This window comes from Pelodiscus sinensis, chromosome 25 (assembly GCF_052426305.1).
Source record: "Pelodiscus sinensis isolate ZL-2025 chromosome 25, ASM5242630v1, whole genome shotgun sequence".
NCBI classification, from domain to species: domain Eukaryota; kingdom Metazoa; phylum Chordata; order Testudines; family Trionychidae; genus Pelodiscus; species Pelodiscus sinensis.
Window position 1 is genome coordinate 3853346 of NC_143076.1, and position 17840 is coordinate 3871185.

General features: G+C 46.5%; 1 protein-coding gene across 3 annotated transcripts in view; it reads left to right on the top strand.

Moving 5' to 3' along the window:
* Positions 1-5163: 5163 nt before the first annotated feature.
* The window catches only part of UBASH3B (ubiquitin associated and SH3 domain containing B), a 120363-nt gene continuing 107686 nt past the window's right edge, over positions 5164-17840 (top strand). Inside the window, exon 1 of one of the 3 annotated variants that reach the window (XM_075916517.2) lies at positions 5164-5995. In XM_075916517.2, the coding sequence (XP_075772632.1) occupies positions 5959-5995 (37 nt within the window). In that variant the 5' untranslated portion in view covers positions 5164-5958. The remainder of the gene's footprint in view (positions 5996-17840) is intronic. The other 2 variants (XR_012899357.2, XM_075916516.2) reach the window with 2 other exon arrangements.

Here is a 17840-nt window from a genome sequence, read left to right on the forward strand (position 1 = left end):
TAGGTAGATTGAGGCTAGCTCAGGTATGCCTGCTTGAGCTGCTATCACATGATCTCATTGCAGTAGAGACGTACTATAATAGAGAGGCACTTGCAAGCTTTCCATGGCACTGCTAGGTTAGGTGAATATTTAGCTGCCATTACTCTGATCCACTATGACTTGCACACACAGCTAGTCTATGCTGAACCAGCCTGCTTCTTTTTCACCCAGCTATTATGTCTTCCTTGCAGCCCTGATCCCATGATTTGTAGTGATGCCATAAACCTACCCAAAGATTTTGTACTTGCTCAGAGTTCCATAGGCCACAGAGCTAAGAGGGGGCCGTGTTCCATGTCCCATTCTAAATCAGTCCCATTTTAATATCTTTACTTGAGGGACACCGCTAGTTACCTCTCTCCATTCTGAAAACTGACCATTTATTCCTACCCTTTGTTTCCTGTCTTTCAACCAGTTTTCAACCCATGAGAGGACCTTTTTTCTTATCCCATAACAATTAACTTTATATAAGAGCCTTTGGTGAAGGATCTTGTCAAAGGCTTTCTGGAAATCTAAGAACAGTATATCCACTGGATCCCCCTTGTCCACATGCTTGCTGACCCCCTCAAAAAACTTGAGTAGAGTAGTAAGGCATTGTGCCTCCTTTGTCCCAACCTTTGCACCATGCCCCCAGGCCCAGCCTCAGTCCTGTGCTTCCAGCATGCCCCGCCACACTACCCCTGGCCCAGCAAGCTTCACCCTCTTTGCCCAGCAACACCCATGCCCAGTTGCCCCTCTCCCTCTTGTTAGGCACCCTGAGCATGGGCCCAGTTTCCCCGGCTCTAAGGCTGGCCCTCCACCCTTATTGACTTCAGTGGGGATGTGTTTGGGTGCAACAATCTATCTACAGGCGGTGAATTGCTGATGTCATGATTATGAGGATTAGCCAGCAGCCTGGGGATTAAGGGGTTAACTACACCTAGCCAGGTGGAGTGACCAGTAGGAATGTAGGTGGGACTTTCAAACTGGGACAAAGGAATTTGGGTTTTTTCCTTTCTCCCTTTTGTCTCTCTGGGTGAGCGCTCTGCAGCTACAGAGAGGGACAAGCATGTCTCTCTCTCTCCAAGACACCATTCTTCATTTTCTGTAAGTAGGGTAAAGTTTAGGTAGTTTCATTAGGCTTTATTGTTTTAAGGGTTGGGTTTAATGGGGACCAGATCTGTGAGGAGGGCTCCCCGGTGCTCTGGTAAAAAAAGAAGAAAACTGAAACAAAAGGCAGGACTCTGCAGCACTTTAAAGACTAACACGATGGTTTAGTAGGTGATGAGCTTTCGTGGGCCGGACCCACTTCCTCAGATCAGTCTGTGGAAGAAAATTGGCGCAACCGTATATACCAAAGGATACAATCAAAAAACAGTGAACACATAAAATTGACAAATCAGATTTTGGAACAGAGGGGAGGTGAGGGGGGAAGGTCAGTGTCTATGAGGTAATGATATTAGGGGTGATAATTGGGGAAGCTATCTTTGTAATGGGTGAGATAATTCACATTTTTGTCGGTCCTGTTGAAGTCAACAGCAGACATCCAATTGACCTTGAGATCTTCAACCAGGAGATCATTCACTGGCTTGAATGGAATTCCTCCTGATTCAGACCGACCTCCTTGTTTTGAGAACATCAGAGGGGTTCAAAGTGACTTCAGAACAAACACTGAATTGAGCAAAGAGTGTTTTGCATACAATCCCCACTTCAAATGTAATGGGACTTTAGCCTTGCTGTCCCTGTGAGTACACAGACTCCAGTTTAACTGTTGATGGGCTGATCACAAAATGCTGCTCTCTCACACCATGATTTTGGATAAAGCCCTAAGAGAAACACACTGCTGGAAACTTCCCTGCTTTGGCAAGGAGCTGGAGTGGGAGAGCTGAAGGTTCTTTTCCAGCTTTTCTTTCATGTATTTTGTGCCTTGGAAGAACTGCACATGTAACATAAAATTAACAAAAATATTTCTTTTCAATTTCTTTTTAACTTCTATTGATGATGTTGGTAACAATCCTGCCAACCCCAAACATTCAAAAATCATGAGTTGTTCCCCTTCTCCAAGTCCTCCATGACACTGACTTAAAAAAAATCACATTTATAAAAAAATACATATAGGGTTCTTTTTATTCGCCTTCTCCTTAAAGGGGCCAGCCTTTCACGCTTTTCTCTGAAACCCTAAGAATGAAAATCTTACTCTTATTTTTAAATGAAAATTGAGATTCTCACGTAACTCTCTCCAGGAGCTAGCACTTCAAGAAAAACATGATATATCACAAGATTTGGCAAGCTTTATTGGTTAGGGGTGTGAAAGAAAGGGTGACAAATGTCTGGAGAGGGACAGAGAAGCATGTGTGTGGGAGGGGGAATAAGGAGAAACTAAAGGAAAGGAAACAAAGGAGAGATAAGGGGAAGGAGGATGTGCATAGATAGGGTATCTCGAGAATAATCTAACATCCTGCCATCCCTCTCCAGCCTCTGACAAACAGAGACCAAGGACACCATTTTATCCTCTGGCTAATAGCCTTTTATGGACCTAACCTCCATGAAATTATCTAGCTTCTCTTTAAACTCTATTATAGTCCTAGCCTTCACAGCCTCCTCTGGCAAGGAGTTCCACAGGTTGACAACACGCTGTGTGAAGAAGAACTTTCTTTTATTAGTTTTAAACCTGCTACCCATTAATTTCATTTGGTGTCCTCTAGTTCTTCTATTATGGGAACTAAAAAATAACTTTTCTTTATCAGCCCTCTCCACACCACTCATGATTTTATATACCTCTATCATATCCCCCCTCAGTCTCCTCTTTTCTAAACTGAAAAGTCCCAGTCGCTTTAACCTCTCCTCATATGGGACCCGTTCCAAACCCCTAATCATTTTAGTTGCCCTTTTCTGAACCCTTTCCAAGGCCAAAATATCTTTTTTGAGGTGAGGAGACCACATCTGTACACAGTATTCAAGATGTGGGCGTCCCATAGTTATATACAGGGGCAGTAAGATATTCTGGGTCTTATTTTCTATCCCTTTCCTAATAATTCCTAGCATCCTATTTGCCTTTTTGACTGCCGCTGCACTCTGTGTGGAAGTTTTCAGAGAACTGTCCACGATAACTCCAAGATCTCTTTCCTGATTTGTCGTAGCCAAATTAGCCCCCATCATACTGTACGTATAGTTGGGGTTATTTTTCCCGATGTGCATTACTTTACACTTATCCACATTAAATTTCATTTGCCATTTTGTTGCCCAATCACTCAGTTTGGTGAGATCTTCTTGGAGTCCCTCACAGTCTGCTTCTGTCTTGACTATCCTAAACAGTTTGGTATCATCCGCAAACTTTACTACCTCACTGCTTACCCCTTTCTCCAGATCATTTATGAATAAGTTGAAAAGGATTGGTCCCAGGACTGACCCTTGGGGTACACGACTAGTTACCCCTCTCCAATCTGAAAATTTACCATTTATTCCTACCCTTTGTTTCCTGTCTTTTAACCAGCTCTCAATCCAAGAAAGGCCCTTCCCTCTTATCCCATGGCCATGTAATTTACACAAGAGCCTTTGGTGAGGGACCTTGTCAAAGGCTTTCTGAAAATCCAAGTATACTATATCTACTGGATCCCCCTTGTCCGCATGTTTGTTAACCCCTTCAAAGAACTCTAACAGATTAGTAAAACAGGATTTCCCTTTACAGAAACCATGTTGATTTTTGTCCAACAAATTATGTTCTTCTACATGCTTCACAATTTTATTCTTTACTATTGTTTCGACTAATTTGCCCGGTACTGAAGTTAGACTTACCGGTCTGTAATTGCCAGGATCGCCTCTAGAGCCCTTTTTAAATATTGGTGTCATGTTGGCTACCTTCCAGTCATTAGTCTCTGTGGTTCACCTACTGCACCCCTCAAAGTGTGATCCCCTGATCACAGTAGAGGACAAACTTCAGAAATACTTGTCCCACCGGCACTAAAGAGCAAATCACTCATCCTGTTAAAGAAAAAAAAGTGTGTGGGTGGGGTAGGGGGAGGGAAGGGCAGGTGGGTGGAAGAGAACAAGAGTCCTACAGAGAGCAGGTATTAAAGGAAAGATGGAAAGCCACTGGGAACAGACGTGCCATGGACAGTATATGAAAAGTGAGGAAGGATGAGGTGGACTGTGCAGGATGACTCAAAAGCTACAACAAATGGTCTGATAGCACTGTATAGACTAACAAAACATGTAGATGGGATCATGAGCTTTCTCGGGCACAGCCCACTTCTTCAGTTGACGAGAGTTCTGAGTTTAGGATGTGCAGACCCAAAATAAATAGGAGAGAAGGGGGGGGGGGAAGACGGGGATGGGAGACAGGAAAAAAACTACAAACAGGAGTTAAAGTAAGGTGGTGGAGCACTTGGGAATTGCTCTCTCCTTGGCATTGGCCACTCTCAGAAGACACGCTACTACTAGATGGACCATTGATCTGACCCGGTCTGCCTGGCCTTATGTTTCTCTCCTTAGGGGAGAAGCTTAGAAGAAGGGTAAAGCTCCCCCATTCCCATTCTAAAGCCAACGGGGAGTTCCCTCTGCTCTGTTGGGCTTGGCCCTTCCCCCAGGAACCCTCTCTGCTCATTGGCCAGCATGAGAGCTCCCCAAGATTGTTTCCATCTGCTTTCACCACTGCTTAAGAGTTACCTACTGTCTCTATGACTACCTCAGCAAAGCCTTGTCATCTGATTGTCTTAGGCAGAGTGCTGAAGAAGCGGATGATGACAAAGTGCACATTTGTCTAGCCTGACCTATTCCGTGTATTTCCACGGAAGGTGATGGGCAGTTCTGCATAACTCAGGTCCAAGCCATGCAGAATGCGATTATGCTGCTTACAATTATTATTAAAGTCCTCATTTTGATACTGTCCAGCAATTGCTGGGTTTAATTCAGTGGTGAATTGGCCAGGGTGCATGTGAACCACTGCCCTCTCTTGGCTGGAATCAGAATTGCACAACTGTGGGTCATAGATCATATGTGTTAGGAGACTGAGATGTTCAAGCTGTGGGCCCTGTGTTTCTGGAGCAAAGGGAGCTACGGTCTCCCCTGATGTTGAGAATCGTCTAATACGCAGCCTTAAAATGAGAACAGCAAGCCCTAAAATGGCCACGGGTTTGCCAGAAGTAGCAGCCAGCGCTGTAATGTTCGGGTTTTCCAAACAAATGGCCCCTAGCAAAACTTTAATTCTTGCAAGGTTGGGCTTGGATCAGAAAGCAGAAACAAGTCGTGGTAGCTGACACACTGGAGTGCAGCTGTCCAGTGCAAACAAGCCGACCACGGAGGGATAGCTGGAGGAACGGGCATTTTCGGTTCGCCCCCACGACCGGGATCACGGCTGGTTCAAACCCAGCAGTGCTGTCCAAGCCCTCGGCCACGCACAGACGGGTCAGTGTCTGCTGCCTGGGACAGAATCCACCGCCTGCAGCTTTAAGAGAGGGGAGGGTCCCGGCCGAGGAAAAGGCGAAGTCTGCCCACAAGGGCTTCGTTCGCCTTCCCGCTCCATTCAGAAATTCCTCCCCGCACATTCCCGGCGCCGCGGGGGCCTGGCTCGCCTCTCCCGCACACGTGCGCCGCGGAGCGGGACCGAGCCGGCTGCGCGGCTGACTTTGTGAGCTGCTGGCGGGGGGGGGGGGGAGGTGGCTTTACACCAGGAAGCTGTTTGCTGCGCTTCTCCACGCTCAGCTGCGGAGCCGGGCTCGCCCCGATTCAACAGCAGCCTCTCGCCGGCCGCGGCGCGCGGAGCGGAGCGGGGGGGACGCGTTGTTTTTGCGCCGCGCTGCGCGTGTGGCGATGGCTGCGTGATGGCCCAGTACAGCAACTCCGCGCCGCACGCCATGGCTGCCAGGGAAGAGCTCTACAGCAAAGTCACCCCCCGGAGAACCAGGCAGCACCGAGCGGGGACCATCAAGCACGGCTCGTCTCTGGATGTCCTCCTGTCCATGGGGTTCCCCAAAGCCCGGGCGTAAGTCGGCGCGGCGTGATGCCTCCCCCTGTGCTGCAAGGGCTGGGGCGGGGGGGGGGGGGGCATTTCTGCACGTTGCTCCGGGAGGAAAGGCGCGTGTGTCGGACCCGGCGCTGGGCAGGCGGTGCGGGCCGGGCTGGTGAGTGCGCGCGGAGCGCAGGTGCGCCCTGCTCCGCGGAGAGCTGGGGGCTCTGCAGATCCCCTGTCATTGCCCGCAGGAATCGCCGCCTGCTTTCGAGGAGAGGCTCGGCTGCCGAGGCAGAGCCACCCACTGCCGTGGCTCGGAGGCGGGGGGTCGCCTGTTCCTTGGCAGGGAGGGGACCGGCTCGGGCAGCGGTTCGGCTCCAGGGCTGCCGAGGCAGGCGCCGCAAGGAGCGGTGCTGGCCGCGGGCCTGGCTGCTGCGCTGCTCCGCTCGGCTCAGTCCCGCTGCGGGCTCGCCAGGCTCGCGATCTGGCTGTCAGGTAGCAGTAGGGGCTGAGCTGCAACGTGCAGATCAGCGTGTTCACGCGACTGTGAAAACGGGGCCAGGCCTCGCTGCTGGAAGGATGCTCCGGTGTCCACCGGCCTGTCTGCCCTTCCGGGGGAGAAATTGCTTCCGAAGTTTCGGCTCCCGCTAGGAAGGGAATTGGGCTTCCACAAGGAGCAATTAGAAACCACGTTCCGTATCCATCCCCTTTTTATTGTTACAATCGTTAGCGCTTCACTCACCTGAGCCGATCGCTGTCAGGGACTTGCAGGTGAGCTAATGGAAGCAGCGTTCAAAAACCCGGCCCTTGGAAATCCAAGATCCGGTGGGTTTTTCGTGCACAGTTTAGCAAGAGTCCTTTGTAATATTTCTTCGCTGTGCTGAAGTCATGAGGCAGCAGTCCTCAATAGAATGACCCTCCTGCCCTTGTTAAAATGATGGCTGCTGAGTGGGGTTATTTTAGGCTGTGAAACAAACCAGAGGAATTGGGATGACTGCTTGATCTACCTAGATTTTCCTTCTGTAGTTGAGGTATCAGAACTTGGGCTATTTTCTGTACAGTTTTTCTGTATGGGTACACAGATACGCAAATGATGATAAGGACAGACGTCATCTGTGGATTCATATGATGCTATGGCTTTCACTAGAACATACACACACTCAAAATCCAATGTGTGTTTTCCATTGTCCTACTTATTCTCTGTGTCTGTGTGTCTGATCTATAGCCATATATAGAAAGTGGGATGTAGCACTGAAACAGGGATGCTTGCATATTGGCATACTGAGGAAGCAATGACTTAAAGCACCCGGATTGGATGGAAATGCACTCGCTTATTACTCAGCCTAGATGGGGGAAAGAATTCTTGATATGAAAGATTAAAACAACTATTACCTTTTGTTACCTATTTCTTAGTCTATAAAGTGCTACCAGACCATTTTGTTGTTTATTACCTTTGTGACAGTGATGTCTAGTTGGATAGCCTGCTGTTTTATTTTTCAGTTGAGTACCTGGTTACCATATAGTTCAAAGCGTTGCTAAAATGGAAGTTTGCTTCATAGTTGCGGTTCATAAAAAATGAAAGAAAAGCGTAGATATACCAGCCGGGAGATGGTAAATACAAAGAACAGGTAGCAAAAATACTCCCCAAATTTCCAGGGGGGTATTTGGGCTCTGGGGTCAAAACAGCTAGTTCTTTCCCTGCCACATGATACCATAATAGTATATTTAACGGATAAACTTTGTGCCGGGATTGGATGACTCAGTGTATAGCGTGGCTCTTGGCATTGTATTCCAGTCTGCTGAGAATGTTGCAAATAAATGGTTATTCAAATCTAAGTAAGAAGCAAAACAAAAATAAAAGCAGACTGGTAAGTGCTGCTGCCAGTGGTGTGCTATTATGGGCTAATGCACAGGTCGGGATTCCCAAAGTGCAGGGTTTATAAGCAGAACAGAGCATGCTATAGGGATTATTCCCACAGGATTGCTGTTTCCCAGAAGGCGGCTTTTATCCAAATGCTCATTTTGCTGCAAGTGTAAAGGGAGGAGACAGAGGCTGAGATTTTCATAATCAAGTTTCTAGGTACAGCCACATTATAAATGACAAATGTAGTGACACACTAAAAATATATAAGGCTTAATGTCATTGCCATGGCCCTGGGTAGGTCATTTGGCTGATTGAATCTGGGATCACTGGTTCTAAAAGCATGTGCCCCTGCTGCCAAAGCCAGATCTGTTAGCCAAGGTTGGAGCAGGTGGTAGCTCTGCACTTCTAGCTTTTACTAAGGTAATACACTACTGAGTGTAGCCCTGGTGGTACAGGTGGGACTAGCCACCTTGAATCCGTGCTCATCCGAGACAATAGGCACATATTGAAGGCCTGACTCGGAAGTGTAGACATAAGAGAACAGAGCAGGACACTGAGTTTCATGTGGAACATCCCATGTGGGACATCACATAGTTCACAATGGATCCACGAGGCGTCCATTCCACTGGATCAGTTCCGCTGCTTCCCCCACTGTACATGACCCCAGGTTCCTGTGGAGAACACCAGCTCACCCAGGGGGCCAAAAGAGGAGTCAACACACAAAGCTACACAGCTTCCTGTCGCCAACCTCAGCAGAACCCAAAGGGGTTTGGGGGCCCTCGGTAGCTCCGGAGTCCCTGCAAGAGTTAAATGCTGGGTATTTTTCACTTCACAAAGATCCTCTCTTGTGTTCAAACTATGTGCTGTTAAAACATATTTGCTTAGTAACAGACAGAGCAACCTAGCAGCATTTCAGTATGGAAAAAGGGTGTGAAATCTTCCTATGCTTCTAGGGTTTGTGCCAGTGCTGGAAGAATACTGAGAAAAAAATAGAATAGAATCATAGGTGTGGAACAGATTACAGGAGTCATCGAGTCCAACCCATGCTAAAAGCAGGACCAACCCCAACAAAATCATCCCAGCCAGGGCTTTGTCAAGCAGAGACTTAAACACCTCTAGGGATGGAGATTCTTCCACCTCCCTAGGGAACCTGTCCCAGTGCTTCTGCACCTCGTAAGGAAATAGTCTTTCTTAATGCCCAACCTAGACCTTTCTCAATGCAACTTGAGACCATTGCTCTTCATTCTGCCATCTTTCTCCACTGAGAACAGCCTCTTTCTCCATCCTCTTTGGAATCCCTCTTGAGATAGTTGAAGGCTGTTATCAAATGCCCCCTCACTATTCTCTTCTATAGACTAACTAAGCCTGAATCCTTCAGCCTCTCCTCATAAGTCATGTGCTCTGGCCTCTATTAATAATTAGCCTCTCAAATAAATCCACTTCCCACATGTGTTTTCCCCCATCGCACTAGCTTTCTGCAAATATTCTAGGCTGAAATTCATCCTTGTCCACGTGAACAGCACAAGGTCTGTGCATCACATAAGCTCTTTGGGCATCAGGGAGACTTAAGGAGGATTCAGGTGGTGCTTTGAGCCTGTGTTGGCCTTCTACACAAGGCTGAATTCCACCTCTAATAAGTTTATTCAAGGGAATCTTCCTTGACAGAGCAATTTTTGAGGGCTTGTTGGAAGATAGTGAATTTCAAATTTGTAATCACGCTAAAGCCAATCACATCCAGCCATGGAACAGAACCTACTGGTACCAGGCCCACAAGCTCTTTGGGGCAGGGACTTCATTTGTACAGCACTCAAGATTTGTTCCTGGCTCAAGGCTCTGCAAGCTACTGTAATACAAATATTCCTAGTACCACATGTCTAATCAAAATCGTTTCCATTTCAGTGCAAACCAAGGGAGTATTTGATCAACAATTTTAAATAGCAAATTTGTTGAAGATCACAATCTGTTCACTCAGTGAACAGTAAAAAAAAAAAAAAAAAAAAAAAAAGCATAATTAATTGAATAAGCAATCCCTTACAAATTACTCATCTAGATCTGCTTTTTTTCTCTGCAATGCTTATTTTTTCCCCTTTGAGTACTTATTTAACTGGTTTGGGAAGTAATGAGACATAAGGCTTTTTGCACACTCTGGCTTTTAACAGATGAAATTTTGCATGCTGGCTTGAGTAATTAAATGGTCTAGTTCATGTGCTGCAGATCCTAGGTTCAGCATTGGGGCTTTGAACAATTGTGTACATCTGTGCTGGACCAGATCCAAGAGGGAAGCATGGGGCTGTGCTTTGCACTAGAACACAGATACTGCAATTGAGTTAGCAGCTGTAGGGAAGGAACACTGGAGAAAGGCTTCAGCAAACATACATGTGGGGACCATATCCCATTAGCATTCCACAGATGGAATTTCATTGACTCCACTGCAAATCCTGCTCCAGGACTGAGGGCTTATTATTATTTTATTTGTATTATAGTAGTGCCTAAAAGTCCCATTGTGTTAGGCATGGAATAAACACATAGTCCAAGACAGCCCCTCCCTATCTCAAAGATCTTTATAGTCCCGGTAGATTACAACAGCGGGAAATATAGTTATCCCTATTTTAGAGATGGGGAAATAATGCACAGAGAACTTAAGTTACTTACCAAAGATGCATGGCAGAGCTAAGAATTCAACTCACATACTTGAGGTTCAGTCCAGTATCTTCGTATTCTTTGTGGAATGAGGTTTACCACTTAATTCAATTTAGGGGCTTTATTCTGGAATCCCGTTTCACTGCCACGTGTAGACGCGGGCAATTACTTTGGGCTAGTCAATTTCTAAAATGGCGACTGGCCGGGAACATGCAAATCAAGCGCGGGATATTTAAATCCTGGGCTTGATTTGCAATTCCGGTCACCCTCATTAGCCTCCCTAGATCAATCTAGGGGGCTAGTGTAGATGTACCCTGAGTAACTTAGAAGCCTAAGTCCTATTTTCAAACACATTTTAGGAACTTAAGTTCATTAAGGCCAGATTTTCAAAGGAATGTAGGTGTATGAAGATGCAGATGGGCACCCAGTGGACTTTTCAAAAGTGCCAAAGCAAGCTGGGTACCTAACTCCCATAGCTTTTAGTGCATTGAACATCTGGCCCTTAGTGAAAATGGGACTTAGGACCTTAATCACTAAAACACTCCTGAAAATTTTGCCAAGAATCAGCAAGGTCAAATTCAGAGAGGTTTTTAGAAACTAGGAAGGACAGTTTGTCCTGAAATGAATAGGGAAGCCAAGCGAGTTGTTTGAAGATAAGACCTAATGAAGTAGTCTTATTTTGATAGTCAAAGAATATTGACAGAGACTAAATGAATCTATGCTCTAAGGATGGCCCTGCAAAGAAAAAATTATTTCGTTGAACTACCTCCATATAATCTGCATATTACCCTGATACTAGCACTTCTGAAGTCCCGTATAGCTGTTAGTGGGTCCACTACTTATTCCTGAACAATGAAGCAAGGAAGCCACACAGTACAGTTTTTAACATGTCAAAGAAATGGTAAAGCTATTAGTGCATAAAGTCACTAAATATTACAGAGTTGTTTGAAAAAAATATGATTTTATATTCAAGAGCATTTTTCAATTGAGAGTACCTGTAAAAGGCAGCCATCTCTGGGTTCAAACACAGTGGCTGTTTAACAATGCACCCTAATGTTACACCAGCATTTAGGAAAAGCAATTCAGGAAACTGTAGGAAGTTGAAATTGCGAGGAAATGTAGGAAGACAGATTACTGCAATCATCTGTGTTTCATTATGGCCACAACATTAAATATGACATCCCTCACCGTTTCTGAAAAATCATAGAATACTAGAACTGGAAGGAACCTCGAGAGGTCATCAACTCCAGTTCCCTGCACTCATGGCAGGACCACACACCATCTAGATCATCCCTGACAGATGTTTTTCTAACCTGCTCTTAGATATCTACAATGATAGAGATTCCCCAACTTTCCTAGGCAATTGATTCCAGTGTTTAATCACCCTGACAGTTAGATTTTTTCCTAATGTTAAACCTAAACCTCCCTTGCTGCAATTAAGCCCATTATTTCTTGTCCTATCCTCAGAAGTTAAGAATATTGTTTTCTTCCTCTTGTACCTTTTAGGTACTTGAAAGCTGTTCTCACGTCCCCTCTCAGTCTTCTCTTTTCCAAACTAAACAAACCCAATTCTTTCAGTCTTCCCTTATAGGTCACATTTTTTAGATCTTCGGTCATTTTTGATGCTCTTCTCTGGACCGTCTCCAATTTCTCCTCATCTTTCCTGAAATGTGGTGCCCAGAACTGGACACAATACTCCAATTGAGGCCTAATCAGACCCAAGGCCTTTAATTACAAGCTGTCACTCTTTGTACGTCTCATTCAAAAGGCCGTGACTCCCCCAGGGCTATCAGACACTATGCTGGGACACTATTTCTATACCGGACTAGACCCAGTCCTGCAGCAAGCTCTTTGAATGCAGACCCTGGTACTTTGGGGCCCCGGGTGGGTGGTCACAGGCATCTCTGGCACACAGCTCATTGCTGTACCAGGGCCTTAAAGAGAAGAGTGACTCCTATTGAATTGCCATCACAAGTTTTTGCAGTGCTTGCAAAAGAGGCCATCTGATTAAAGTGCTGGCCAAGCCTGTCCCTGTGATAAGATCACAACCTGAAGCGCTGTGGCTGCAGCAAGGCTGTATCTTTACTTGGAGATATTTTATACCTAAACCGCAGCCTAGCCTCTCTTCACATTAATCCGGTTTCTTCAGGAGGCGGGAGGGGAGTCGAGAGGTGTGAAAAAAAGTCATTTCTGTGATCCTGAGAACCAGGACACTTTTGCCTCAGAGACTGGGGAATCTGTTTAAAGATGGTGCATCCTTATGCAAAGGTTGCTTATAACACCCATGCCAAGGTCAATGAGTCATTGGGATATTTGCTTTGTAAGTGGTGGTAGTGCAGAATGAAAGCTTCCCGGTGGAAGTTTTTCTTGCACGCCCGCCTCATTTTAGGGGTGGGGGAAAAAGCTGTATTGCAGTTTGCAACCGTTACTGGGATCCTGCAATTAGGTGTACAAATCGAATAGCATTATGTGGTAAGTTCCTTGTTCCTTGTGTCCTAGAACTCTATATTTCAGGGGTGTCAAACCTTTACAATATCAGGGAGACATTAACAACTTGAGAGGGCCCAAAGGAGTTTAGCCAATATTGATATTAAAACAGGCAACATAACATTTGTTTGTTCCTGTCCTTCCCGCTGTTGATGTGTGTTGGGGGCTAAGGGCTGACTGTGTTCCCTGTCACTTTACCAGTAATTGGAGCAATTAGGCTGGAGTCTGGGCGAAGTGCCATGGCTCTTTCTCAAACACACCAGCCACAGAATAAAACTTTAAACAGGGAGCAGTTTTGTTTGGTCAAACAGATTTTGTTTATTTGTCCCCCTGCACCCCCGATTTGTCAAATGTGTGTAAGACTGGGGGTTCTAGTGCGATGTTTCATGCCAGCATCAATGTTATGCGAGTCAACCGTTGTCAACTGGGGAGGGATCATTGTGGAAATACTGACAAAAGGTTAACTGCCACTGAGCAAACTGGAGGCAAAGTTGAAGATATGTAACTCTGATAAACAGCGAGACCTTTAATAGCTTGACACCGAAAGAGGTTTTAACCATATTTCATTCACATTCTTCCCATCATTTTGCAATTTAAAGTAAATGTCATTTCTTCTTACACAGTAAGAAGTAGGCACTGCAGTTCATGATAGTTTAGAATTAATCATTTGGAGATAGTGACTGCTAAATTATTTCTGCCGACGAGGTGGGAGTGCATTAGATGTATTTTCCCCCTTCTCGATTCTTAAAACTTATTATTTTCTCCACCCCCATCCCAACAAAATATAGACAATTCTTACTCAACGCACTCAAGTCCATCCTTAACTTTGAATGTGAGTAGTTGCTGAGAGCGAAGTGCTCTGTAATTGCCTCATGATTGTAGAAGGGATTTTTTCAGTAACATTGGGGACAGCTGTGTTGCACAAAGCAGTACATTTATTTTCCTAAACTCTACCTTACTCTGTGGGGACAGATGGGATTTTTGCTCCCAAATTTTATTTGTCTTGTTTTGCACTAATATTAAACATTGCAGGAGCCCCTCATATCCTGATCATGGCCCGCAACCCGATAGCTGCAATACAAACACGCAATAAAAAGAGTGCCTGCCTCAAAGAGCTTACAGTCTGAACAGACAAGAGGCAACAGATAGATCCAGACAGTCAAACCCAGGGAGCGCACAGGAAGCAAGGAGACAGTGTTGGTCAGCATTGTATCCAACAAGAGATTTTAGTCCCAATTCTTCTCATGAATAATACATTAGTGAAATTCACCCATGTTGAGAGCTGGTGCAAAGGTCTCGCTAGGGGCATCACTATTTTGAGAGTAACATGGAGCATAAGTGCTGCATCCTAGCCCCTGTACAAAGCTCAATTCCATCCAATGCATGTCTGTACACAGGGGGGTGTGAAGGGTGTGAACACCCTCCATGGTCCCCCAAGTAAGCATGAGAGGGCTCCGTGGCTTCCTTCCTGGTGATCCGCGGATTGAGCTCAGCTCCCCACCTTCCCCCTGCAGCGGGGAGCCCACGCTGCACTGCAGCCTCGCCTTCCTGGGTGGTTGGAGTGCCAGCACCAGCTTCCCACTGGGGTGTGCGGGAAGAGAGAAAGCCCCGAGCCTCACGCGTGATCTGGCTCACGGGGAAGAAGTGCTCTCCCTCTCCCAGCTGGGGGAACAGCAGCATGCAGGCGCTTGTGTGCCAACCGAATCCAGCCAATGGGAGCAGTGGGAGGTAGTGCCTGGGACTGGCGTGGGGTGCAGAGGCAAGTAAGTGTCCCCCACCCCCTCATGCTCAGACCCCCGCACTCCCAGCCTGCTCCTGCATGGTTCCTCCTGGCCAGATACCCCACTCCCAGCTTGCTCCTGCACCCTTCCTCCCTCCCAGACCTTGCACCCTCACCCTCCTTGCATCCCACCTCCTACCCAGACCCTGCACCCTCACCCCCTCCTGTATCCCATCTCCTACCCATACCCTGAACCCTTATTCCTCTCGCTGGCAGCCTTGTCCTGCACACTGAACCCCACATTTTTGTCTCAACCCCAGAGCCTGGGAGGGTCCACAAAATCCAGTAACCCTGGAATCCCAGAAGAGTAAATCTAGCCAATAGGAAGCCTTGAACCTCAGTCCTCCCTGTCCCTCCCCCCCTCCAGTTGTTGCTGGAGCTCCAGAGGAGTCAAGTGTCTCAGTTGGGGGCCACATCAGTGAGGGTTGGGGGTTTGAGGAGGGTTGTTTTTGTTTTGTTTTTTTGCTTCTCATGTGTGGTCTCCCAGGGTATGTCTACACTACCCTCCTAGTTCGAACTAGGAGGGTAATGTAGGCATACCGCACTTGCAAATGAAGCCCGGGATTTGAATTTCCCGGGCTTCATTTGCATAAGCGGGGAGCCGCCATTTTTAAATCCCCGCTGGTTCGAACCCCGTGCAGCGCGGCTACACGGGACTCGAACTAGGGAGTTCGGACTAGGTTCCTATTCCGAACTACCGTTACTCCTCGTGAAATGAGGTGTACCGGTAGTTCGGAATAGGCACCCTAGTCCGAACTACCTAGTTCGAGCCCCGTGTAGCCGCGCTGCACGGGGTTCGAACCAGCGGGGATTTAAAAATGGCGGCTCCCCGCTTATGCAAATGAAGCCCGGAAATTCAAATCCCGGGCTTCATTTGCAAGTGCGGTATGCCTACATTACCCTGCTAGTTCGAACTAGCGGGGTAGTGTAGACATACCCCAACTGATTTTTCTGTGGGTCAGTGGCCCCAGACCCAAAAAAGATCCCCCCCCCCTTGCCATAAATAAAGAAAACATGGGAACCTTTTGTGTTGGACAAAATATTTTACTTTAATATTTTACTTTCTTTAAAATGAAGTTTGATAAACTAACATGAGAAAGTTAAAGTGCTTAGTCTGTCTAATAATTTACATTAACATTTCCTTTCTTACTGGTTAAATTAAACCGTTTGCCCCAGCTGCAGCTCTAGCAAAACGGCTCGGGCATAATTATGTAATTAATGGCGAGTTTCCATTAGCAACTGGTGGTCCGTGGAAAGGTTTGCATTGAGCCAGGTGGGCCACAGGCCAGAAAGTTTGAGGACCACTGTGTTAGAGGGATGAGAGAGTGCTGTGTTGCAGGGGGATGGGCAGGTGGGGCTGGCGGCAGCGCAGCAGAGCCAAAGGATCGGTGCCTCCCACCTGCGAGAAATCGCCCGGGCCTGGCCCTGCAGGCCAGTAGCTCTACCTGAATTAACCCCACGCTGGCTTCACCAAGCAAGGAGAGCAGCAGAGGAGGCTGAGGGAGTGGGGGGCCATGGCGGCCGTGCTGCCCGCCATGATCCCAGAAAGGAATTTCTATAAAACCTTTATTACTGTCCACATTTTTAGTATGTTCTAACTAAATCATTTTACCAATCACTGCTTCCACTCAAATGTTTCACTAACCTCTCTCATGCACATTTATTGCATGACTATTTTGAACTCCTTTATATTTAAAAACATTGTGGTCCACATTTACAGAAAAAGCACCCCCACAGAAATTCCTGCCTACGGGCCTGCTATGTATGTGTGATACTAGATAATAGTTAACGTTTTCATCATCATACGAGATTAAACATAAATGAAGTAAGCTTCCCAGAGCCCATGTACAATGAGTGAGCGTTCTCTCCATTTTACAAATGGAGAAATTAAATCAGAGAGGAGCTTTGACTGGTTTGAAGGCAAAGACGTAGACTTAATTAATTGTTTGTCAAGCTTTTGGAATAAAAGATGCTATAGAATTACTCAGTAATATTCTGATATCTCTAGTAAGAACCACATACCTCTCCACATAGGATTTTATTAGCTTATTTTCCACAAACAACATTTCCCTTTATCACATGCTTGAAATGAGAGTGGTTGGTAATTAAGAGTACGTGTCAGATCACAGTACATGATCAGTGGGTAAACTGCCATCATTTCTGAGAGTCAGAATTCAGACAGTTCTCAAACGTTGGGGGAGGTCCGATTCTCATTGACGTTGTCAGCGCACATGGAGCATTAAAACTAGCCAAAGTGCGTAGTATGTCTAGACCCCAGGATGTTGCACCTTCACGCTTCTTGTAAGGTTCCAATACTCTGCAGGCATAGTATAAAGTGGCCTTAGTGTATGTGAGCATGTATCCTCAGCAGGTGTAAATGGGCAGCGTGCCATTGACTTCCGTGAGAAATGCTGATCGATATCAACTGAGGCGCTTGCTCACAATTGACATCGTTCTGTTTGCACCAAGGCCCCTTTATGCCACAGTGCACTAGCCTAAGGGGTTTCAGAGTACGTAAGAATCTGTCCCCAGGCCTTTGGGGGGAAAGCTGTGTCTCTACCATCTCTCCCCCCGCAATATGTTTTACACCAGCAATGCAGCATCTTTGTAAATTGTGACTCACTGCTTCTGTGCCTCACAGGCCATTAACTGCACACCTACAAGATGCCCATAACTGCCCACTGCTCTTCGAGCACCTGGGGGTCTGAGCACACTTTAAAGAGTCACAGTACATAACAGAGAATGCAGGGCTGTTTCCCAGACAGCGGCTGTGCAGCTGGCCTCCTACATGCTGTGATCATTCTGGTCTGAACCATGTCAGTGTAAATTCAGCCAAGTGCAGAAGGCTGTGAGCAGAGACTGACTCAAGATGTCGGTGCCCAGTGCACTGAAGTAGACCTGAAGCACAGAGCTCCTGTTAGGATATCACAGGGAAGTGGTGTGCTGTTGCATCGCAGCAGTGCAACTGAGTGGCAGCTGGCATCCTAACGACCCACAGATCCATATCCGCTCACCTTCTACCCTGTTCGCCTACATTTTCTTCTCATCACTGGCTCCTATTGATCAATGCAACCTACAGCCACAGTGCTGCAAGTGTACAATGAGCA